Below are 24692 nucleotides of genomic sequence, written 5' to 3' on the forward strand. Positions count from 1 at the left end.
ACGTGAGGCCAGTAAAGTGGCATAAGTGGAGGCAATGAAGGGATGAGCCCTGAGTGTGGCAGAGCCCTGGGAAAGGACAGCAGGTGCCTGATTCTGCAGGTGACAAGATGGATGGGTTGCCAGAGCTCTTCTTGGGTCACTGCAGTGACTTGAGCTAGTGGAGAGAAGCTGCCTCATATGCCAAGAGATGCTCTCGGACTGGCACCCTGGGTTACTCTGAGACAAAGAGCAACACAAGTGATGCTCAAGTAGTGAGAAGTCAGTGAGCCTGTGAGGTGGAGGAAGGGTCCTGGGGCCTTAGGAAGCCAAACAACCTAGGGTGTAGACTTGGCCTGTTGCTGGGTCCTTGAACTTTGTGGCTTCTCTAGATTGGCCAACCAGAGGGTCAAAAGCCTTGGTCATGCCTGTGGGGCTAATGATGCCGGTTAAATTGCATCAGGCTGAGTGGCTGGAGAAACAACAGCCCTTCCTGAAGCTCATCCAACTAAGGGGCAGTGTTTTCAAACGGGGTCTGGGTCAAAACAGAAGTTAAACCATTACCTGTGGAAAATTTCTCTGTGGAGGGCCTAGGGTGCACTTCTCCAACTTTGAAGGGGAGGAGACGTTTTTGCCCACATAAATTATACATCAGGTTAATGACAAAGTACTTGTTTCCAAGTTCAATGGAACGTCATGGATCTTGACTGTGGCGCTTCCCTAAGGTACAAGCCGTCATTTAAACATTTTTTTCCTTCTATTTATTTACTCATAATTCAGTTATCCGTTCACCCAAATCAATAAATATTTATTAACTGCCTATTCTATACCTGGAGAGCTGGATTTTTAAAAATTTTATTGTGCTTTAGGTGAAGGTTTACAGTGCGAATTAGTTTCTTGTTAAAGTTTTCAGTGCAAATTAGTTTCTCAAAATCCCCTCCCACCTCTCTAAGCACTTTTTTTTTTTTTCTTCTGTGTACATAAATTGTTTTGTGACGTTGGTTGTAATCCCTGCATTGTGTCAGCACCCACCCACCCCCACCCCCCCGGGCTCCCCGTGTTCATTCCTCTTGTTTTCTTGTCCCTTCCTGCCTCCTTGTCTTTGCTTTTGGGCAGATGTTGCCTATCGGTCTTGTATATCTGATTGAACTAAGATACACATTCCTCATATGTGTTATTGTTTTACAGGCCTGTCTAATCTTTGGCTTAAAGGTGGACTTTGGGAGTGGCTTCAGTTCTGAGATAGCAGGGTGTCCGAGGTCCATAGTCTCGGGGGTTACTCCAGTCTCTGTCAATCCAGTAAGTCTGTTTTTTTTTTCCCCCTTGATTTTGAATTTTGTTCTCTAATTTTCTCCTGCTCTCTCTGGAACCCTCTTTCGTGATCTCTGCCGGAGGGGTTGGTCATGGCAGCTGCCACCATCTAGTTCTTCTGGGCTCAGGCTGGTGGAGGCTGTGGTTCATGTGGCCCATTAGTCCTTTGGACTAGTATTTTCCTTGTGTCTTTTTTCTTCATTCTCCTTTGATACGAACATGCTGGGACCAATAGATGTATCTTAGATGACTGCTCACAAACTTTTAAGTCCGCAGATGCTACTCACCAAAGTTGGATGTAGAACATTTTTATGAACTGTTTTATGCCATTGACCTAGATGTTCCCCGAGACCATGGCCCCTAGCTCTCAGCCCCAGTAACTCAGGCTTTCAAGGTGTTCAGGTGTCTAAGAAGCTTCTATGACTTTGGCTTGGTCAAGTTGTGCTGACTTCCACTATGTTGTATGTTGTCTTTCCCTTCACCAAAGTTAACATTTGTCTACTATGATTTCTCCTCCCACCCCTCACCTCCTTCTAACCATCAAAGTTTTTTTTTTTTTTTTTTTTTCTGTGTGTAAACCTTTTCCTGGGTTTTTATAATATTGGTCTCATGCAGTATTTATCCTCCTGTGACTGCCTTATTTTACTCAGCATAATGCCCTCCAGATTCATCCATGTTGAGATGTTTCATGGATTCATCACTGTCCTTTATGGCTGTATGTACCATCATTTATCCATTCATCTGTTGATGGGCACTTAGTTGTTTCCATGATTTTCCTACTGTGAATAATGGGGCAAAGAACATGGATAATGGGAATCTTAAAGACATTTTGCTTTGTAGCATGCAATGTTAATTCCCACAACCCCGAAAACACTTCCATAATATTCTTTTGTGGTTTTGTATCTGGTGTTTTGGGGAATGCTAGCAATCACTCAATTCCAGAGGTGGCTCTAGAAGACTTTCCACAGTTATTACAACATATGTACAATTTTGTAAACCTTTTCTACTTGAGGTTATTCAATCATAAGCATTTTCCTACATTGCTTTATGGTCTTCAGCTCCACCTAAACTGTAAGCTCCATGAGGGTGGCACCAGGTCCACCTCGTTCCTCACTGTAAGCCTGGACTCTAGAAAAGTGTCTCATATAAGGTAGGTGTTCAGTCAGTATTTGACGAACAAATAACTGATGTGCCTTTGTTCTCAATGGCTGCATTATCATCAGCAATGTGCCTATACCACCAGTTACTAACACTCCCCAAGTGATGGGGCTTAGGCTGTCTCCTAACATTCCTTTCTTCAGAGTGCAGCTGCCACCAGCCTGTTGTTCCTTGGTTCTCCTTGTGGTTTTTTCTCACCTTTCTACCTGTCCTGAGTTTCTTCCAGATAAGATTAAAGGGGATGGAGAAAAGGAGATGGATGAAAGGTCTACTTACAGGTAGAACTGACAGAACTTGGTGAGGGACTGGGTAAAAGGATGAGGGGCGTGCATTAAGGACGATTAGATTTCTGGCTCAGGCAGCTGTATGGATAGAGGACACCGAAAAGGCTATGGGGAAAGATCAGTTCAGTTTTGGACATGCTGGGTTTGAGGCGCCTTTATGATACGTACGTTAATATGGTGAGCAGACACTTGATGATAAAAGACTGCTTTTCTGTCCTGCCCCAGAGCCCCCAGTCTTCAGAAGAGTGATGAAAGGAATATAAGGATAACATTTCTATGTATTTTACATACTTTCGACTTATGTCAAGGGTAAAATTTCTTCCAAAAATACATTTGTTTAAAAAATACATTTAAATTTAAAAACGAGTTGATTTAAAGAAAATATGACAAGCAGTTAACAGTACAAGCAGTACATACATCTGACAAAAGTCATGAAGGTGGCATGCAGACAACTGAACTTTAGGGAACACTGTTCTAGAGCCCAACTAACTTTCCATGCTTTTGTGCTTTCTGGGTTTTGTCTGTTTAATTTGTTCTTGTTCCCAGAAGAGATTTAAAAAAAAAAAAATCCCAATTTTATTTTAGCTGACTAAGGGAAAAGAGATTTATTTTCATCTGGGGAAACAGTGGGGCTCCAGAGGTTAGTGGCTCAGGTACTCGACTGACAAAAGAGGAAGAGGGGGATGTAGAGTGAAGTGAAAAACCATGAGGTTTCAGAAGAATGGAGAGTTCTGTGCCCTTCCCTCCAGGCTCTCAAACACAAGCCTGGAGATCCAATAACAAAGATTATCCTCTAACAGAGAAGATGGAAAGGAAAAGCTGCAAAAAAAAAAAAAAAAAAAAAATTTTATTTTTAACTTTCTTTTTAAAAAAGTTATAAAACTTAAATGGTTAGTTTAATTAAAGTTAAAAATCTACTGTTGCAAAATTTAACTGATTTAAGAGCAAGAGATTCCAGGATCTCTTGACTCCAATTCTCTTTCCACTTTGACTCTTCATTTCTTGTAGATCCCACATGTTGAGATTTTTCTGTAAAAAACACGGTCTGAAGTAACTTCTAAGTAATCAGCACTTCGTACACGGAGGGTCCAGCTGAAGCAGCAGGAGCCCTGGCTGAGGCTGGATGCCCCATGGAGACCCAGACCAGGCTGAGCCCACTGCTGTCTGCAACCCCACACAGGACCTGTGAGACTAACCCAGGCTCATTCCTGCCCCGGTCAGTCTTCCCGGTCTCTCCTGGGAATTGCCCAAGCTGCTGGAGCTTGGCTTTCCTTTTGGTGGCCATTTGTATCCTTGACTTCATTCTGCTTTGATTCTGGTCAGCTCCCATCTGCCTCCTCCATAGAGTTTGAGAACCCAGGAATGAAACTGTAAGAGACACCACCACAATGAGGTCAGGCTGCCCTGGCCGCAAGACCGGGAGCCCATCAGCTCCCTGCCCTCTCTGCCACCCCTTCTCCCCATTTGAGGAGTCTCTGGCCCCAGCCAGGCCCAGCCTTTGGGTTCTTTCCCCTTCTCCTTAGGCCTCCTCATGGGCACGGGTACCTTCTCAAGGCTGCGCCGATGCCCCACGCTGACGTACGTCATCCCCAGCTGCTGGCAGATGCGGTACAGCTCGCTCTCCACCTCCTCTGTCAGGGCACTGGTGGCTTCGTCAAGCACTGAAGGCCAAACATGCAGGAACAGATCAAAGTCCTGCCCGCCACCTGCCTCTGCTTCTCCTGCAGCCCACATGGGGACCTAGAGGCAGGATGAGTGCTCCTCTGGCTGACAGGAGCCCTGCCTTGAGGAAGGACAGGCCAAAGGAGCCAGGCCCCATCTGGGAATCCTTCCACCAGTGGTGAGACTATATCCCTCAGCTTCCTAAGGATAGGCACCAGCCACTCCTTGGAACCACTCAACCAAGGGAGTCAGTTCCTCCAAGGATAGTGGCCTTTGGAAAAGTCCACACTGGCCACCCCTCTGCCAGGCACAGCTGGAGGGATGTCCTTTCATCTGACAGCAAAGCCTGAGGGGCATAAAATGACAACCCCTCAGGCTGGCTCCCTGGCCCCAGCTGCTGCAATGGCAGGGAAGTTATAAATCGTATTATAATGTATCCAGAGCTGCTTGGAGGGGGCACCCTGAAGCCCCACAATGAAGCACCACTGCCTCACTGGCCGAGGCCTGCCATGCGGCTTGTGATGCAGTCCGGCTCAGCAGAAGGCAGGGAAGGAGGACTACGGGCCTCCCCTACAGGGTCCAGAGAGATGTCCAGCCACGCCCAGGTGTGCTCTCCTAAACATGTGCACACCTGCCTGGAAGCAAATGAATACATGCCGCTGTAGTGGGGAGCACACGCAGTGCCTGGCACATGTACCTACAGGGCGGTCCTCACCTGCATACTTTGGCTGCAGGTAGAAGAGCCGGGTGAAGGAGAGCCTCTGCATCTCCCCGGGAGACAAAACGTCGTACCTGAGAAAGGGGAATGAGAGGTGACCGCTGGAAGCCCCACAACGCTGGGCTAAGGCTCTGAAGTGACAGAGCTTGGCCTCTGCCTAGAATGGGTGTGGGCAAGAGGCTCTCTCTGCAGACAGATGGAAGTCACTCACTCTACGTTCAACCACAGCCCTGCTGCCCACACAGGTGAGGCCCAAACTCTGCTCCTGAGGGCATAAAACATGCCCTCAACAGACTATCCAAACACCTGGGCTTTGGGGTCAGGAGTCATCTCTATTTCTGGGCGACCCCTGGGAGCCATTGCCTTTGCAAGGGAGCTGCCTCAGGAGCACCTCAAACCCATTCTTACCAGTTCCAATCGACTTGCTGGTCCAGGCCCCCTGTCCTTGTCACCAAGCTGGACTGTAACAGACCCAGATGAATGACGTGTCAAAGGGCCCATCCCTGGTTCCTGCCACCCTGAGGTGCTCTCCCAGCCCTCATCACATGCATGCCTCTGAGACAGATATGCACCCCCGTCGGGGCGGGGAGGTATGCTATGAACTACGTTGTTTAGAATTGGTGGAGCATGATGACGATAACAGCAGACTGACGTAGTCAGCTTTACTGTTGTTTTAAAATTCTCTACAGAGAGTACATCCCCTAATCACCAGTATCTGGCCAACAGCCCCCACTGCCTTCATCCTTGCACTCCAACTTTGTACTCCTGTGGCCCCCAGCCCCAGGCTCACACTTCCAGTCCTGGGCCCAGATAGTCGAGCCCGGCTCTGCTGGTGTCAGCACCTGTGGGTGGGAAGTGACAGTGGTGCTACCAGGTGGGCTCTGGATCTCAGCAGGGTCCTGTCTCCACTTACCAGGCCCGCCAACTCCAAGAACCTCATGATCCTCTCATCATCAGTAGAACCTACAAAACAGAGAAGGCTTCTTCCAGCGACCAGCTCTTCTGGGCGGCCAAATTATACACAGATGGGGCACATCATGGCAGGTAACAAGGGCCATCAGAAGGGCCGGGTGAGATAAGGAAGGAGATCATCACTGTCCTTCCTCCAGTGGGTGTCTCTGCTCAAGGAGGGGACGACAGAGCTAAATGAGGTAAGAGTACAGACCCCAAAATAGTACACTGTCGAAGGAGGAGGAGGGGACCCAACCTGAAGCCAGCAGCTGGTTGGGGTCTCTCCCAAAAGGCTCATGTGAGGCCACGGTCAGGCAGTACAGGGACAACTGAGATGGGAGGACAGGACCTGAGGAGGCTCTAGCTCACCTGAGTCTGGGTAGATCTCCTTCAAGGGATAAATCACCTGATAAAACAAAAACCACACTGGTTTAGGAAGAAGGCCAGCAAAAGGTGGGTCAGCACATAAGTGCACCCTCCCCAAGAAACACCCCAGGAACTGCCAGAGAGGCCAGGCTCCATGCCACCTGAGGACACCAGGGAAGACCCAGGCCTGAGGGCCCATAGAGAGGCTGGGGGTTGGCAGGTGCCGAGACAGGGTCGCTGCAACCTTAGAAGTATTTGGGAGGAAACAGGCCCCAGAATCCAACACTGGTGCTCAGCAAACAGGTATGATTCTGGCCTGCAGCCCCAGAAGTTCCTCCCAGCACACCGGCCCAATGTGTGGGTGCTGAACGTGCAGTGTTCTTCAAACATCCCACCTTCTGCTCTGTAACTCCCTAGAGTCTGAGACCTGCCAGCAACCATGATGCCAGAGAGCCCAGCTGTGAGAGGATGGGGAGGGGAGGGGAGGGGAAAGAAGGGGAGGGGAGGAGAGGAAGGGCCCCAAACCTGGCTGACCTGCTCTCGAAGGGTCCCATCAGTGAAGAAGGGCTTTTGTGGCAGGAACAACACCCCGTGGGGTCCGAAGTCTGTCAGCATCTGCACTGAGCCTGCAGGGCCCACAGAAACCCCTATCTTGAGATCTCCCAGAGAAGGTAACTGCCCCCTCCTTTTCTCTCTGCCTCGTCATCCTGTTTCCCCAACAAAAAAGGCAGGATTCCACCACACCGCCCTCCCCCTTCCCAGGGCCAAGGCTGGGGCGGGGTAGGGGTGGTTCTCACCCCGTGTGCTCGCCCAGAGACCGCCCAGAACCCGCAGCAACGAGGTCTTGCCAGTGCCTGTGTTGCCCGTGATGAGCAGGCTCTGGCTCTCGGAGATCTTCAGGCCCAGGTCCTTGATTAGGGGCTTATCAGAGGAGGGGGCAGAGATGGAGACCCGCTCAAGGACAAAAGCTGTGTCTGCTGGCTCTGCTGGCCATCCTGGGGCCCTGAGGTCAGAGGAGAGGAGAGAATGGGGGAGAGAAGCAGCAACAGTATTTCCATGGGAGGCGCTTCTCCTTCAGGCCATTACTTTGGATTTGGGTGGAGGTGGGGGACCTACTGTACCAGGCTGGGCAAAGCTCATACATGACTGATCTTAGTTCATCTTAACACCCACGACTCATAGGTATTCTCTCATTTGGCAGATGAGGAAACCAAGAGTCAGGTGCGAAGTAACTTGCCCAAAGTCACAGAGCAGTAAGGAGCAGAACTGAATTTGTCTAATTCTAATATTGGTGGTTTTCCACTGTGTCATAGTGGGACTAGAGTGTTAATAAGAATGGGGAAAGTAATTCTAAGGAGTTGGGGTCCTGGCTTTCAGTGGATTCTGTCTCCCCAACAAGATAACCATTTCCTAAGGTCTCTGCACCATCACCCAGCCTCTGGGTTCACAGTTGCATGAAGCTTCACTTCTGCCCAGGGGCAACAGTTAAGGCATTAGTTCTAAGAAGAGAGAACTGACTGTAGGTCCTGGAATGCAGACTACCCCATTTGGGGGGAAAGTTTACTGTGTAGTCAGACACTGTCTAAGCACTTTTCACGGACTATCATATTTAATCCTTATAACAACCCTAAGAGGAAAAGAAACCAAAAAAGTGGTTGCCATTGAATAGATTCCAGCACATGGTGACCCCACGTATGTCATAGTAGATCTTGGCCCCGTAGGTTTTCAGTGGCTGACGTTTCAAAAGCGGACTGTCAGGACATTCTTCTGAGGTGCCTCTGGTGGACTTGAACCTCCAACCTTCTGGTTAGCTGCCAAGCACATTAATTGTATGCATCACCCAGGGACTCCCCCTTTTAGAGATAAAGAAACTGAGACACAGAAAAGGTAAGTATTTTCCCAAGAAAAGTAAGGTGATGAAACAAATCCTGAAACTACAGAAGGATCAGAAACGTCACAGAGCATGAAAGGTAAGTGAATAAAGACACCTTGGTCTCAGGGGACACCTAGCTCAATTGGTATAGAACAGTTTCTAAAGAAAATGTTCTACATCCTACTTTGGTGAGTAGCATCTAGGGGTTTAAAAACTTGTGAGCAGTTGTTATGGACTGAACTGTGTCACCCCCAAAATGTGTTATCAACATGGCTAGGTCATGACTCCCAGTATTGTGTGACTGTCCACCATTTTGTCACCTGATGTGGATTTCCTTTGTGTTGTAAATCCTACCTCTATGATGTTAACGAGGCAGGATTAGAGGCAGTTATGTTAATAAGACAGGACTCAATTTACAAGATTAGATTGTATCTTGAGTCAATCTCTTTTGAAACATAAAACAGAGAAGGGAGAAGAGAGACAGAGGACCAAGAAAGTAGTGTCAGGAACAGAGTGTGTCCTTTGGACCCAGGGTCCCTGCACTGAGAATTCCTAGACCTGGTGAAGACTGATGATGATGACCTTCCTCTAGAACCGACACAGAAGGAAAGCCTTCCCGTGGAGCTGGAACCCTGAATTTGTACTTCTAGCCTCCTAGAATTATGAGAGAATAAATTTCTCTTTGTTAAAGCCATCCACTTGTGGTATTTCTGTTATAGCAGCACTAGATGACTAAGACAGTGGCCATCTAAGATACTCCACTGATCCCACCTGGTCTGGAGCAAGGGAGAATGAAGAAAATCAAAGACACAAGTGAGTGAAGGGAAGGACAATACTTAATACATGGAAGGTCAGCTCAACTGGACTGGACCAAAAGCAAAGAAGTTTCCGGGATAAACTGAATGCTTCAAAGGTCAGCGGAGCAAGGGCGGAGGTTTGGGGACCATGGTTTAAGGGGACTTCTAAGTCAATTGGCAAAATAATACTATTATGAAAACATTCTGCATCCCACTTTGAAATGTGGTATCTGGGGTCTTAAATGCTAACAAGCGGCCATCTAAGATGCATCAATTGGTCTCAACCCACCCGGAGCAAAGGAGAATGAAGAACACCAAGGTCACACGATAACTAAGAGCCCAAGAGACAGAAAGGGCCACATGAACCAGAGACCTACATCATCCTGAGACCAGAAGAACTAGTTGGTGCCTGGCCACAACTGATGACGGCCCTGACAGAGAACACAACAGAGAACCCCTGAGGGAGCGGGAGATTAGTGGGATGCAGACCCCAAATTCTCACAAAAAGACCATACTTAATGGTCTGACTGAGACTAGAGGAATCCCAGTGGTCATGGTCCCCAAACCTTCTGTTGGCACAGGACAGGAACCATTCCCGAAGACAACTCATCAGACATGAAAGGGACTGGACAGTGGGTAGGAGAGAGATGCTGATGAAGAGTGAGCTATTTGTATCAGGTGGACTCTTGAGACTGTGTTGGCATCTCCTGTCTGGAGGAGGGATGGGAGGATAGAGAGAGTTGGAAGCTGGCAAAATTGTCACGAAAGGAGAGACTGGAAGGGCTGACTCATTAGGGGGAGAGCAAGTGGGAGTACGGAGTAAGGTGTATATAAACTTATATGTGACAGTCTGACTTGATTTGTAAACGTTCACTTGAAGCTCAATAAAAGTTAATAAAAAAATAAATAATAAACAATTAAAAAAAAGACACAAGTGAAAGATTAGTCCAAAGGACTAACAGACCATAACTACCACAGCTTCCACCAGACTGAATCCACCACAACTAGATGGTGCCCAGCTACCACCACCGACTGCTCTAACAAGGATCAGACAGAGCGGGAGAAAAAAGGTAGAACAAAATTCAAACTCACAAAAAAAGACCAGAGTTACTGGTCTGACAGAGACTGCAGAAACACTGAGAGTATGACCCCTGGACACCCTTTTAACTCAGTACTGAAGTCACTCCTGAGGTTTGCCCTTCAGCCAAAGATTAGACAGGCCCATAAAATAAGCAATAACACACATAGCTCAACCATGTATGCAAGACTAAATGGGGACACTAGCCCAGGGGCAAGGGTGAGAAGGGAGAAGGGGACAGGAAAACTGGACAAATGGAAACGGGGAACCCAAGGTTGAGAAGGGGAGCATGTTGACACGTTGCAGGGTTGGCAGCCAATGTCACAAAACAATATATGTATTAACTGTTTAATGAGAAACTAACTTGATCTGTAAACCTTCATCTAAAGCACCAAAAAAAAAAAAAAAAAATCTCTGGGTCTGAGTGAGGTGTGGGGAACCAAGAACAGACATGACCCGAGGAAAAGCAAGGAGTCCCTGGGTGGTACAAACCGTTAAAGCACTCGGCTACCTAATGGAAGGTTGATGTCCACCCAGAGGTGCCTCAGAAGAAAGGCTTAGTGATCTACTTCCAAAAGATCGGCCATTAAAAACTCTATGAAGCACAATTCTCTTCTGACACACACGGGGTTGCCATGAGTTGGAATCACCTCAACGGCGACTCGTCGTGGTGGTGAGGAAGGGCAGGCGTCAGGGCTTGGGGTCAGGGGTCGGGCGGGAGGAGGAGGAAGAGGCAGGACAGACACTGTTCAGATTTCTGTTTTGTTATCTGGGCCCAGGCAGAAGGCATGCGTGTACTCTGCTTCCATCAGCTGGGGAAGTGACATAAAAGAACACACTGGATGCCAGAACAGCAACATCGTCTGTGAACACATAACGTGTCCTCACATGATGCAGATTTCTTTCACTTAATCCTCACAACAGCCCTGCCACCTGGCTGGGGCAGCGCAGGGCTCCTGGGAGAACTCAGCTGGGTGATTCCAGACCTGCCTTATTCTCAAGTACTGCACCCACTGCCAGCCCAATACTCACTTGTCCAAGTTCCACTCACTCTCATCCAGGTTCTCAGAGTCCTGAGACGTCAGGGACATGTCTAGCAGGGTCTCCTGCAGCTCCCCAATCCTGGGCAAGAAATGAAAACCTGAGGCAGGGTCTGGGGGGCCCAGGTGAAGGTCATACTCCTTTTCCTGTCTCACACCCTCTACTGTATAGTGTGTTTGTCTGTTCCTTTTATCATTCAACTACATCTCCAGTGGCACACACTTTACTCTGGGACTAGAGAGGGCTGGCCACAGCCTCACCTGTGCGTGTACCCTGCCACATCGGACAGCGTAGTAGAGAGGTCAATGAGTCGGGTGAAGCAGCTGATGAGGTAAATGCACACGAAGGCATTCTGGACAGGACAAGAGCAGTCAGTGGAGGTCTCGGACCTGGGCGGGCCAAAGGGCACACCTGAGGGGTCACCAAGAGGGATTCTCACCTTGCTGACCAGAGTGCTAAGCTCTGTGGGGCTCAGGTCTCCATAGACCCCACTGAAAATGGGGATTGCGATGACAACGTAACTCAGGATGCTGCCCAGATAGTCAAACGTGTTGACGCCAACTACAGAAGACACACTGCATAAGAGACCTGGGCCAGTCACGTGCTCTGCAGGGGATATAACTCTTGGGCTGGGGAGCAGGAAGCCAAGGGGGCCAAGCTAGTCCCTCAGTCTTCATTCTCCTGAGAGCACTCGTGGCAAAGGCCATGGCTCCCTGGCAACTCCTTCATCAGAGAAAATTGATAGGAGCTGAGAGGAAGTAGGGAGGGGTGGGGAGGGAAGGGGGCTCCCATGCCATGGCTCCCACCTCCACGGCCCTGGGAGCCAGGCTCCCTCCACCTACTGGACAGCCAGAGCTCCTTGGACATCAGCTCTCTCTGGGTCTGCAGGAGCCTCTGCAGCCTGCGGTCTGTCCTCATGTGCTCCACGTGCCCAGCTCTGACGAGAAAGCCCAGCAGAGCCTCAGCCAGGCTGGGGGACTCCTTGCCCCTCAGCACATCCTCCTTAGGGGCCAATCCCATCCAGATAATCTCAGCCTCAGACCCTTTCTGCAGCTAGTACCTGTTCATTGCTTCATTCATCTCTTAGGGTATTGTGCACAAGAGAACATGAACTCTAGAGCTGGACAGATTTGGTTCAAATCCTGGCTCTGGCCGGTTACTAGCTGGGCCATGCTGATAGGTTACTTAAGCCTCTGAGTTTCAGTTTTCTCACCTCAAAAATGGAGCTAATAATACCTGTGTAATAGGCTGTTGCTCTTAGTTTCTGCTGAGTCATTTCTGACTCAGGGCAATCCCACATGTGCAGAGCAGAGCTGCTCCACAGGGTCTTCAAGGCTGTGGCCTTTTGGAAGCAGATCACCAGGGCTCTCTTCCGAGGCACCTCTGAGTAGGTTCAAACTGCCAACCTTTTGGCCAGCAGTCAAGCGCTTAACCGTCTGTGCCACCCAGGGACACCAGTGAGAGCTGTGAGTAAGCATTAGAGTTACCACATATAAGACGCCAGGCATATAAGGGGCTTTGCTTTTACTGAACAAAGATACAGAGTGGCCACTATGTGCCAGGCTCTGTGATAGCCAACACCAGTTACCATCAAGTCGATTCCAACTCATGGTGACCCCACACGTGTCAGAGTAGAACTATGAACCGTTTGCACCACCCAGGGATTCCTGTGCTAGTAGGCTAACGGGAAAAAGAGGTGGATCAAGCAGTCCTTGTGCTTGCGAGGCTCGCAGCTGGGATAGGCAGGCAGAAGGCACTGCATTCTCCCCGGGAACATGGAGTGTTATACTAGACGCATGTCTTCAGGGCCATGGCAATAGACAGGCCTGACCACCAAGGGAATCTGGAAAGCTCCTCCAGGGGAAATGACTTGGGGCTTCGAGGATGGCAGAAAGTCTCCACTAGAAAAGGTGACGGAAGGAGGCAGGGCACTGCTGTCAGATTTTACAAAGAGGCTGCACAAAAACCTGCCTGGCGCTCCAAGAACTCATCTGCTTTTCTCAGAGCCTAGAGCTTTATGAGCAGAAGCTGCTGACTCCAAAAGCAAACTTACCACACACCCAGCCCTACCCACCCCCAAAACAAACCCTTGAGTCCTAGTATTTTTGGCGCCCCCAAGTGGTGACAGCTGCAAACTGCAAGCAAAGGTTCCACCAGCTATTAGATCCACCCAACGTGCAGGCGATCCAAGGAGTTGCTTCCGCGACTTAAACACAGTCGTCTGGGGCCTGGAAACTCTGGTGGCGTAGTGGTTAAGTGCTACGGCTACTAACCCAAGGGTCGGCAGTTCAAATCCACCAGGTGCTCTTTGGAAATTCTATGGGGCAGTTCTACTCTGTCCTATAGAGTTGCTATGAGTCGGAATCAACTCGATGGCACTGGGTTTGGTTCTTGGTTTTTTGGTCTGGGCCTGCACTATCAGTCCAAACTCTGATTCCAGAGGTCTCACATGAGGCGGAGGGCAGGGACTCACTGGCCCCGGAGGAAAGGGAAGGGATTTCCCAATGCTGCTGTCAGGAGGTCACACGGTAAGAGGCTCCCATCCCTTCCCATGCTAGAGAGGGAGGATCAGTCTTGACCTCAGGCACTGCCAGGAAGTCACTTTACATACAGACAAGCAGAGGCAGAGGAAATGTCGCACAGTCACCAGCAAGATGACCAAGCATTCATTCATTTTATTCTTTGAACAAATTCAGGGGCCATTCCAGGCCACTAAGACTAAAGCCAGCCACACAGCGGCACCACCAGCTTCAGAACCAACCCGTGGACCTAAGAGTGAGGCAGACAAGTACAGAGAGAGGTGCAGGGGCAGGTCACACCAAGTGCGAGAACGCTCAGCCCTAAGCTCAGGGACAAAAGCTGGTGGTGCCCTTCCTTCTCTACTCCCTCCACTCTCAGGTCTGACAAGACAGGAGTGGCCTCCACCTGACTTACCTGTAGAAAGCAGCAGGCTCGGCATTCACCCGAATCTGCATGTGCTTGAACCTGGACAGACCAAAGGGAAACGTGCTGACAACAGGGACTGGCCCCTCTTCTTTCAGAACACTACAATCAAAGCCCTCAGACAAAGAGGAGCCCAATCCCACCTCAAAATTGTTGCTGCCTTAGCCCAACCCTATCCCTGGACTGCCACAGGGGTGGGACACCCCAGGGCCTGGGTGGAGGGGGCAGTGGGAGCTCTAGAATCAGGGCCTGCCTTCACCTTTCCCTGGAGAGGGAAGACACGTCCCTGCCCACAGCACCTCATCCTCCCAGGGCCAGGGCTGAAGTGGGAGGCCAAGAAGCACAGAGCAGGGGCTGAACCCACCAGCTTCCAGGCCCAAACTGACCCGAAACAGGGTAGTTAAACCAGGAGCATGTGAGGAGGCCAAGGGATGATGATAATGGTGAAGGCCTATCACTGTTCTCAGAGCCTCTCATGTATAATCTCATTAATCCTCACAACAACCTTCTAAGCAGGCACAGCATCATCCCCATTTTAGAGGTAAGAAAACTGGAGCTTAGCAAGGTTAAGGGCCTTGCCCAAGATCACACAGTTGCAATTTGAACTTAGGTGGTCTGTCTCCAGACCCCATTCCCTTAGCCATACGCCCAGCATGGAAACTTCAGAGAGACACACCTGAAATCACCCTCCAGCTTCTCCTGCTGCACCAGCTTCGCCACGATGGGGCCCATCAGAATTTTGTTCACCACGGTCCCCAGGATGAAATACCCGAAGATGCTCACAGGCCCGAGCCAGCCTGTGCTGAAAGCCAGAAAGGGAGAGAGGGAGACCTCAGCCCTAATTCCTGCCCTCTCCCAGGTAGCCCCTGTCCCACCTCAGCAGCTCTGTGGGACTCCTGCATGGGAACATCTGGTACCTGGTCTAAGCTGTCAGAGCACCAAGATCTCTGTGACAAACACCATGGGGCCAAAGGGAGGGCAGGGGCCTGGGCATGTAAGACAGGAAGACTTCCTGGGGTGCAGACGGGAGGGAGGGAAGACAAGCCTCTCCTGGACCCTGACCTGAGAGCTGACTCAGCCCAACGTGTGAGCAAGTGACCTCTGAGGAAACACTAAGCCAAGATGGAGGAGGGTCCCAGGAGGGGGAGAGCTTCACCTTTGGAAGCACTGATACGTGTAGTAGACGAGGGTGAAGGGGGAGATGATCAGCTGGCTGGCCATGCTGCTGAGCTGCCGGCAGAAACGCTCCACGTCCTGGCTGATGCGCTGGTCTCTGTAGCCAACAACATGGAGTAACTGGACCCAGGGAGCTGGGCTCAAGGGGTAGAGAGCCAAGACAGTTTCACACCACCTCTTATCCACACGAGCCCATGGGAAGGTGGACCAGACAAGGACTGATTTCCCAGAGGCAGCTAGACCTTTAGGAGCTTTAAACAGGGTTCTGGAGAGGGGCTTCTTGTGGTGCCTCAGTTTATCACTCAGTGAAAGTGGGGACTGAAAGGCCAGCACCAGGAGTTTAAGCCAGCTGAGCTCAGCCAAATAAAAACTTCGGGGCGGGTGAGCTCAGCTTCCGGAAGATCAGGAAAGCTGTGCCATTTATCTCAATCCTCCCCAATTTTTCTGTATGCCCGCCCCCATTTTAGCTATCTGGCTGCAGAAGCTTCGTGTGGGTGAAGCCACGGAGAAGAGGTCTAGAAGGGAAGTAAGTAGTAGCAGCCTGCCAAGAATCTTAGCTGCAAAGCTCAGCTTGACCACGAGGAAGGTCACCCTAAACAACAGTGTTTGCTGGGAGTGTCGTGAGTGGGGAGGGGCTGGGAGTGTGGAGGACAGACCCCATTATGTCCCATTCCACCACCAGAGCCACAGATTCCTCCGACTCCCAGTGAGACGTGACGTTGGGTAAGTCACTTGCTATCTCTGGGCCTTGGTTTCCTCACCTGTAAAATAATAGCTAACTTACACTGGGACACTTGCTATATGCCAGGCATAGAATCATGTGCCTAACACGAATCACACCATTTTATCCTCACACGTCCTCTGAGATAGGAGCTATAATCACCCCCATTCTACAGAAGGGAACCTGGGGCTTAGTGAGCTTAAGAGCTATAAACTGGGATGTGACAGAATGGAGATTTTGACCCTAGACTGAGCCCTAGACAAGACTGAAAACCCCAGAACTGGTTTTCTAGCTCTTCTGGCAAGGACGCTTTCTTCAGAGAGTACCTTATTTGAAAGCCCAGGACACAAAATGGACAAAAGGGAGCTGCCCCCCAGAGTCCTGGCCCCTTCTTTTCAGCTTCCTAGCCTCAGCCCTGCAGCCTCTCCAGGGGGCCTCTGCAGAGCAACCCCGCCCCCATGGCTCTAGGCAGCAACATTTGCCCATAAAGACTGAAGGTGATCTCCAAGGGGTCTGCCACCAGGATTCCTTAGGGCTAAGCCAGACAGACAGGGCCACACAGAGGGTAGCAAGGATGGGGGGTGGTTTGGTGCCTACGGGTTATCGACGTCATCCCGCAGCACGTTGAGGGTGTAGTACACGCGGCCCCGGAAGTAGAGGCGATGAAGGTACTCAGTGAGGTCCTTCCTCCAGCTCACGTACAGCAGGTTGCAGGTGAACTGGTCAAAGCTCTTGAGCTGTGCAGTAGGGAGGCAATGGAAGAGGCAAGGGAGAGAAAGATGGCTTCCTGCAAGTCTCAGCTCAAAGCTCAGTGCTGGTAGAAAGCCTCTGTTGACTCGCCCCAGCTCACACTGATTACTCTGTCCACGCAGCACTTTGGCTTGTTTAAAGCGTCAAGTCATGGGATTTTCCCTTCCTCATTTGCGCATGTGTTCATTCCATCACCAAATACCAAAGGGAGGCCCTTTAGCCCCTTTCTACATGCTTTTTACTACCTTATTCTAAGACCTGATGAGCTTCTGAAGGTTGGGAATTATAACTTCTATTCCATTTAGGTTCTACTCCTGTCCCCAAAGCCTGGAGCAGGGTTCTGCAGACACAGGTGCTTACTGACTGAAGACCCATCATAGTTTAAGCCAAAGTGTCATGAGAAATGGCTTCCTCCAGGAAACATGTCCTGACACAGAGCAGTAGGCTTGAGTCCTAGCAGAGCCCTAACCCTCCTTCACTCACCATTTACCAGGCACCTATGCCAGTATGGAGCCCTGGTGGCACAGTGATTAAGAGCTACGGCTGCTAACCAAAAGGTTGGCAGTTGGAATCCACCAGCCACTCTTTGGAAACCCTATGGGGCAATTTGACTGTCCTATAGGGTCGCTTTAGTCGGAACAGACTCGATGACAATGGGTTTGGTTTTTTTGTTATGTCTTAAGCACTAGGGAAATAACAATGAGCTCACAGTCTAGCAAGGAAACAGTCACAAAGGCGGGAAGAGTGCTACAGCAGAGTCCAGGCAAGGTATTAGGGAAGTACGGAGAAAGGGTAGAGGAAACCTGGAGGAGGAAGTTGGGAGGACTTGGAAGAGATGCCACAGAGGTAACTTGAAAGATGAGTAGGCTTTAGCCAAGTGAGAGAGGGGGCCAGGGGAAAGAGGTCACTCCAGGTGAGAATGCGGCAAGTGCAAAGGCTGGAAGGTGTGACCTGGTGCCAGGCTGAGTCACGGGCTCAGTCCCCCAGAGGAAGAGTAGCAGCTTTGGCTGCTGATGGCGGTTTTAAAGTACTCTGAGCTCCGTGCAGCAAAAGTTCTAGGAACAAGCCATCAATGACTATCCTGACAGGGAATACAACAGAGAGTACTGGACAGAGCAAGAGAAAAATGTAATAGAGCTTAAATTCATGTAGAAAGACTAGACTTAATGGTCTGACAGACTAGAGGAACCCATGAAACTATGGACCCTGGATGCTCTGTTAACCCAGAATTGAAACCATTCCTGAAGCCTACTCTTCAGACAAAGATTAGACAGGACTGTAAAACAAAAAATTAATACATGTGAGGAATGTGTTTCTTAGTTCAATCAGATATATGAGACTAAAAGGGCCGCTCCTGTCCAAAAGCAGGAGGAGAAGGCAGGAAGGGACAGAAACTGGTCAAAGGGACACAGGGAACCTGGGGTGGAAAGGGGGAGCGTGCTGCCACATTGTGGGGATTGCAACTTATGTCACAAAACAATATGTGTATAAATTTTTGAATGAGAAATTAACAAGCTGTAAAACTTCCACCTAAAGCACAATAAAAATAAATAAAATAAAATAAAATTTAGGATTACTTTCTTAGGAAAAAAAATTCTAGGAATGAAAAGGACAATGGTCATTTCCATTAAATGCTGAATTAAATCAGAACCTCATGGTTAGCGCTCAGAGCTTGAAACCCCTACATTGATAGCAATATCAATGCCCTGCTTGGGGTTCTGATCTTCAGGGAAGTTATCCCTCAAGTTCCCCGAAAAGGGAGGGAACATACACCCAAAGATGGGTTCCTGCTTCCTGGTGGCTAAGTCCCACCAGCGTTCCGCTCATACTAGGCTGGAGAGGAAGAGAGACACAAGGAGAAGTAAAGACCTTACCGTGGAGTTGAGAACGATGAGCATGACAGCCAGGAATGTCAGGCTCTTAAACCCATCCAAGTCTTTGTTCCCCAGGACCCGGTAGTACTGACTGGGAATCAAGCCAACCTGGTAGATAACCAGTTGTTCTGGGGGAGGAGGAGTCAGAGAAATCAGTGATGAGGAGTAAGAATGGAAGGTGGGAAGCTTCCTCCTGAGTCCTTGTCTCATCAGTACCCCAGAGAGATGGAAAGGGACCCCAAACCAGGGCTTCCCTCCCTCCTCGAGCCTAGGCTCACTCACTTACCCACCAGGACCATACACAGAAGGGTCAGGAACATCAAGGCACTCTGTGATGACCAAGAGGGAAACAAAACCTTCTGTATCTGAAGGAACCGCTGGAGAAATTGCAGATCTACCCTGGGCCTAAAGAAGAGAAACAGGAGAAGCCCAAGGGGGCAGGTAAGCCTTAGAGAGCAGTTATCAGGCTTATCTGCATTGTTCTGTTTGGGGCCAGGCCCCCAATGGTTTCCTAATGATGAAGATGGTAGGCTGGGAATAGACCAGGAATATAAAAGAAATTCTTTAAGTTGATAAATGCTATAACAGATTATCTACCAAAAACCTATAGCACAAAACGTAATTAAGAAACTTTAGCCTTATTCTCTTTATGGTCACAAACAAGACAAAGATGCCCATTTGATCAACGATTTTAAGGTTCTCGCTAAAGCAAGAGAAAGAAATGAGGTAAAAGAGTTAATAGGGAGGAGATTAAATTATCATGATTTGCAGACGATTTGATCTGTTACACAGGAAACACACACAAATCAATAGATAAACTGTTGGAAATAAAAGGAGTTCATCAGCAACGTTGCTAGAGACAAGGTTAATATACAAATACCAACAGTGTTCTGCTAGACTGCAACTAACAACAACATGCTGGCGATAATCAACTAGAAATATAAAGAAAATAAGATGTCATTTACGAAAGCATAGAAAAGCTACAAAATATGCAGGAATTAACCTTTAAGGAAGAAGACCTACATAGATAGAAATGGCATGACTTAATATTATAAAAACTTCCTTTCTAACAAAAGTAGTCTATAAACTCAATACAATACTAATCAAAAGCCCAGCAGGACTTCTCTGAGGACCTTTATGTGGAAGAATAAAGATGCATAGTTTAGGACAGCAGTGAAGAATAGGAAAGAGGGAGGAAGAGACTCAAAACCATCAGGTTATTAGGACAAAACATATTACAGGGCTAGAGTAATAACAAAGTGTGGCATTAATACAGGAACAAAAAGACCAGTGGAACAGGGAGACAAAAAACAGACCTATGTTTATATAGGCACATAATAGAGGTTATGTCCCAAGAAAGGATACATTAATACTAATACCAATAATTGCCAGCACTTATTAAGCACATACTACTCAGTATTATTCTAAGTATATTAATTCATTTAATCTTCACAATCTTAAGAGATATAGACTATAACCTTATTTAAGGATGAGGAAATTGAGGCAAAAAGGTTAAGTAACTTGTCCTGTTACCCATCTATTAAGCGTGGCCTTAGGGTCTGAACACAGTGCAGCCTGGCTCCAAGAAATCTGTGTTCTTAACAACTATACCACACAGCGTCTCTAGTTATTAATTATATTTTTTATTTTATTGTGATTATATATATACATATATTATATAGTTTGCCATTTTAACTATTTTTAAACATACAATTCAGTGACATTACTTATATTCACCACATTGTACTAGCATCACCACTATCTATTTTCAAAAGTTTTACATCACCATAAACACAATCAGTATCCCTTCAGTGATAACTCTCATTCCCTCCTCCCCCCAGTCCCTGGTAACCACTAATAAACTTTTGTCTCTATGCATTTGTCTATTCTAGATATTTATATAAGTGGGATCATACAGAATTTGTCCTACTGAGTCTGGCTTATTTCACTCAGCACAGTGTTTTCAAGGTTCACTGATGTAGCATGTACCAGCACTCCATTTCTCTTCATGGCTGAGTGATATTCCATTGTATGTCTATATCACATTTTGTTTATCCACTCATCTGTAAATTAATTAATTAAAATAAATTAATCTGTAAATTGAAACAGTGAAGGAAAATCTGGGTTATGACCTCAAACCATTTAAAAAATAAATTTTAAAAACTCCAAATGGATCAAAAATCTAAATGTGAAAAGTAACACTTTGACACTACTAGGTTAACAGAAGGAGGGGAAAGCGTTGAAACATCTCAGGGTTGGTAACCAATGTCACAAAACAATTTGTGTATTAATTGTTTAATGAGAAACTAATTTGTTCTGTACACTTTAAACTATAACACAATAAACAAAAAAAAGTTAACAGAAGGAAATGCCGAAGAATATTTCAATAAGCAATATTTTAATGGTGCTGAAGGTCCCTGGATGGCAAGAGTAGTTTTCAAATGGCTGCATTACAGCCAAGAAAAACCCTATGGAGTAGTTCTACTCTGTAACACATGGGGTTGCCATGAGTTGGAATGGGCTCTATGGCAATGGTTTTGGGTTTTTTTTTTTTTTAATGATGTCTAAGTGGGAAGAAATTTCTCAAATAAGACCCCAAACCTACAAACTGTAAGAGGGAAAACCTGATGGATTTAACTTAATCACAATTAAATATTTTTCTTCAACCCAATACCACTGATTAAGTTAAAACTTGGAAAAGGTACTTGCATAATGTAAAATCTAGAACATACAAGAAAGTCCTATACATCACAAAGACAGGAAATGCATAGAAAGGTGGAAAAAGATATGAACAGGCAACCCACAAAATGAAAACTCAAATCCTAATAAATATAAGAAATGAAAATTAACACAGTGGGATACACCTCACACCCATCAGATTGATAAAAATTAGAAAACCGAACAATACCAAGTGTTGGGGGAATATGAGGAAACAGGAACCTTTGTGTACTGCTGGTGGGACATATAAACTGGTGTGACCATTCCAAAGAACAATCTAGCAGAATTAGATATGATCCAGCATCCCGGCGGGTGGGGGTAAGAGGGAATAACCAAGAGAAACTCACCTATATCCAAGAAGAGAAAAGTTCCAGAATATTCATTACAGTACGGTTTTTGGTGGTTAAAAAAACTGAAAGCAATCTAGGCATCCACCACTAGGGGAATGGGTAAGATTTTATTTATTCATTTTAGGGGTTTATACACATAGGGTGGAAACCCTGGTGGTGTAATGGTTAAGAACTACAGATGCTAACTGAAAGGTTGGCAGTTCGAGTCCACCAGGCGCTCCTTGGAAACCCTATGGGGCCGTTCTACTCTGTCCTACAGGGTCGTTATGAGTTGGAATCGACTCAGCAGCAACGGGTTTTGGTATACACATGGGATAGCACATGCAGCAAAGTGAAAACTAGACTTATGTACCGTAGCATATTTATGTTACAGCAGCATGGATGGAAGGACCTTGGGTGGCACACATGGTGCTGCCTACTAGCCTAAAGTTTGGCAGTTTCAACCCACCCAGTAGTACCACGGAAGAAAGGCCTGGTGAGCTGCTTCCATAGAGACTACTGCTAAGAAAACGCTATGGAGCAGTTCTACTTGGGGTCCTCATGAGCTAGAATCGACTCAGTGGGCAATGCATTAGCATGGATTATCTCAAGAACACAAGGTTGAGTAAAAGAGACTTAAAAATATTTACAGCATACTGACATTTATACGAATTCAAAACCACAATGGTTAAATGCTAGGCTGCTAGGCAAAAGGTTGGCGGCTGGAATCCACCCAGCAGCTCAGCAGGAGAAAGACCCGGCGATTGTTCCTATAAAGATTACAGCCGAGGAAACACTACTGGGCAGTTCTACTCTGTTCCACTGGGTCGCTATGAGTTGGAATCCATTCGATGAATTTTTCAAGGTAATACATACACAAACTGAAATGAGGTGGGCTGTAAAGACACTCATTTAAATGCACCAGAGTGGGTGTCTGTGAAGGGGAGTGAAGTGGAATTGAGGATAAAGAACGAAGAGGAAGATAATAAAATAAACAAGAGGGATTCCCAAAGACAGCGCACCAAGAACTGAGAAGGACTGAGGTTCTTTAAACAAAACAACAACGCCAGTCCCGAGGGCGAGGAGCCCGCACAGCCCGCACTCGGAGTACAGCGGGTGGCCGACGTTCCGCGAAGGCTCGAGGAAGGAGGCCAGTGTCGGTGCTGGCGGCCTCGCACGGAGGGTGGGGTGGGCGCCCCTTCTCGCTCACAAGTCACTCGAGCCGGGGCGGTGACTTCAGGAGCACAGGCTAGGACTGGACTGCCCCTTCCTCAGAGAGTCCCGAGCGGGTCGTCCGCGGCCTGGCTCTCCCCCGACATCCCCCAGCCGCCCGGCTCACCTCGCGCCGGCCCCGGGCGCGGCCGCCGCCGCCGCCGCCGGGAGAGCCATGACCTGGACCCGACCGAAGCGGCAGCACACCGGTCCCAAGTTCAGCTCCCAGCAGAGTGCAAAGACCACGCTCCGGCCAGGGAGGGGCGGGGCCCCGGCAACCACAGAGACGCCGGCGGATAGAGAGGAAGGCTCCGGGCGCCGGGCCGCTCCCGGAAGCGACTGACTTTTCTGAAGAACCAAAGAGTGCCCAGCGTTAATTCCGTCGACCCGGCGGCTAGAGTGTCCCCTTCTGAATCTGTGAGGGTTCTCCTTTGACCCGAGGTAGCCAGGAATGTCACGAAAGCATTTTATAACAAGTCTTAAAAAGCCAGAGTGACCTTGTAAAAACAAATGAGAACATACAACTCTTTCGCTTAAAACTGCCCAACAGGCTGTTACAGCTTCCGATTGTAGTTAGAATAAAATCCAAACTTTTCCTTGGCATGCGTGATCAACCTGTCCCCCCACCCCATTTCACGTCAACTCGTAGTCCACTTTACTCTGGTTATATTGGTCTTCCTTCTCTTCATTGAATGTTCTACTTCGTTTCTGCCTCAGGGTCTTTCCAAATGCTTTGCCTTTGCGTGAATCGCTCTTCCTCTAGCCTAGAGCTTTCCACGGCTGGCTAACTCGTGTCATGAGCTCAAATGTCATCTGCTCAGAAATGTCCTCCCTGACCACCCTATCTAGAGTATGTGCTCTGGCCGCATCATTCCTTATTGCGTTAAGCCGGTTGAACCAGTTCCTGTCCAGTCGATTCTGACTCATAGCGACCCTATAGGACAGGGCAGAACTGCCCCCTAGGGTTTCCAAGGAGCAGTTGGTAGATTCGAACTACTGACCTTTTGGTCAGCAGCAGACCTCTTAACCACTGCGCCACCAGGGCTATCTAATTTTCTTCATAATATTTGTCACTATCTGAAACTATCATTCCCTGTCTTCTTCTATGAGAATAAACTTCACTACAGCAGGAATCCTTTTTAATACAGCAATGCTGTATTCCCAGTGAGTAGAACATTGCTTCTTGTTGTTAGGTGCCATCGAGTCGATCCGACTCTTACTGACCCTATGTACAACAGAATGAAACACTGCCTGGTCCTGTGCCATGCCCACAATCATTGTTATGCTTGAGCCCATTGTTGCATCCACTATGTCAATTCATCTCGTTGAGGGTCTTCCTCTTTTTCATTGACCCTGTACTTTACCAAGCATGATGTCCTTCTCTGGGAACTGATCTCTCCTGAGAACATGTCCAAAGTATGTAAGATGTAGTCTCGCCATCCTTGCTTCTAAGGAGCATTCTGGTTGTACTTCTTGCAAGACAGATTTGTTCATTCTTTTGGCGGTCCCCGGTATTTTCAATATTCTTCACCAACACCACAATTCAAAGGCCTCAATTCTTCTGTTTTCCTTATTCATTGTCCAGCTTTCGCATGCATAAGATGCTATTGAAAATACCATGGCGTGGGTCAGACACACCTCAGTCTTCAAGGTGATATCTTTGCTTTCCAACACTTTAAAGAGGTCTTCTGCAGGAGATTTGCTCAATGCAACGTGTCTTTTGAATTCTTGACTGCTGTTTCCGTGGGTGTTGA

At 48.0% G+C, this 24692-nt stretch overlaps 1 protein-coding gene across 9 annotated transcripts; it reads right to left on the bottom strand.

The window, feature by feature from the left end:
* Nucleotides 1-1921: 1921 nt before the first annotated feature.
* On the bottom strand, nucleotides 1922-23818 carry ABCD4 (ATP binding cassette subfamily D member 4). Of its 9 annotated transcripts, XR_775656.3 has the most exons (20): nucleotides 23066-23798; nucleotides 18966-19084; nucleotides 18680-18807; nucleotides 16653-16792; nucleotides 15315-15431; nucleotides 14835-14960; nucleotides 14150-14200; nucleotides 12058-12152; nucleotides 11655-11776; nucleotides 11476-11567; nucleotides 11207-11296; nucleotides 7224-7429; nucleotides 6961-7052; nucleotides 6430-6466; nucleotides 6023-6072; nucleotides 5518-5570; nucleotides 5107-5183; nucleotides 4275-4390; nucleotides 3926-4097; nucleotides 1922-3548 (listed from the first exon to the last, which is right to left on the bottom strand). XR_775656.3 is itself a non-coding variant. In XM_010588743.3 (19 exons), exons 1-19 carry the CDS (start codon nucleotides 23113-23115, stop codon nucleotides 4029-4031), a joined length of 1830 nt encoding a protein of 609 aa, XP_010587045.1. In that variant the 5' UTR covers nucleotides 23116-23798; the 3' UTR covers nucleotides 3587-4028. The 9 variants fall into 9 exon arrangements, 8 of the variants coding, with proteins under 8 accessions (XP_023402128.1, XP_064148814.1, XP_010587046.1 ...); XM_010588743.3 differs by lacking the exon at nucleotides 1922-3548 and having other exon boundaries at nucleotides 3587-4097; XM_023546361.2 differs by lacking the exons at nucleotides 1922-3548; nucleotides 23066-23798 and adding an exon at nucleotides 20596-23009 and having other exon boundaries at nucleotides 3587-4097.
* Nucleotides 23819-24692: the final 874 nt, after the last annotated feature.

This window comes from Loxodonta africana, chromosome 10 (assembly GCF_030014295.1).
Source record: "Loxodonta africana isolate mLoxAfr1 chromosome 10, mLoxAfr1.hap2, whole genome shotgun sequence".
In the NCBI taxonomy this organism is placed as follows: Eukaryota; Metazoa; Chordata; class Mammalia; order Proboscidea; family Elephantidae; genus Loxodonta; species Loxodonta africana.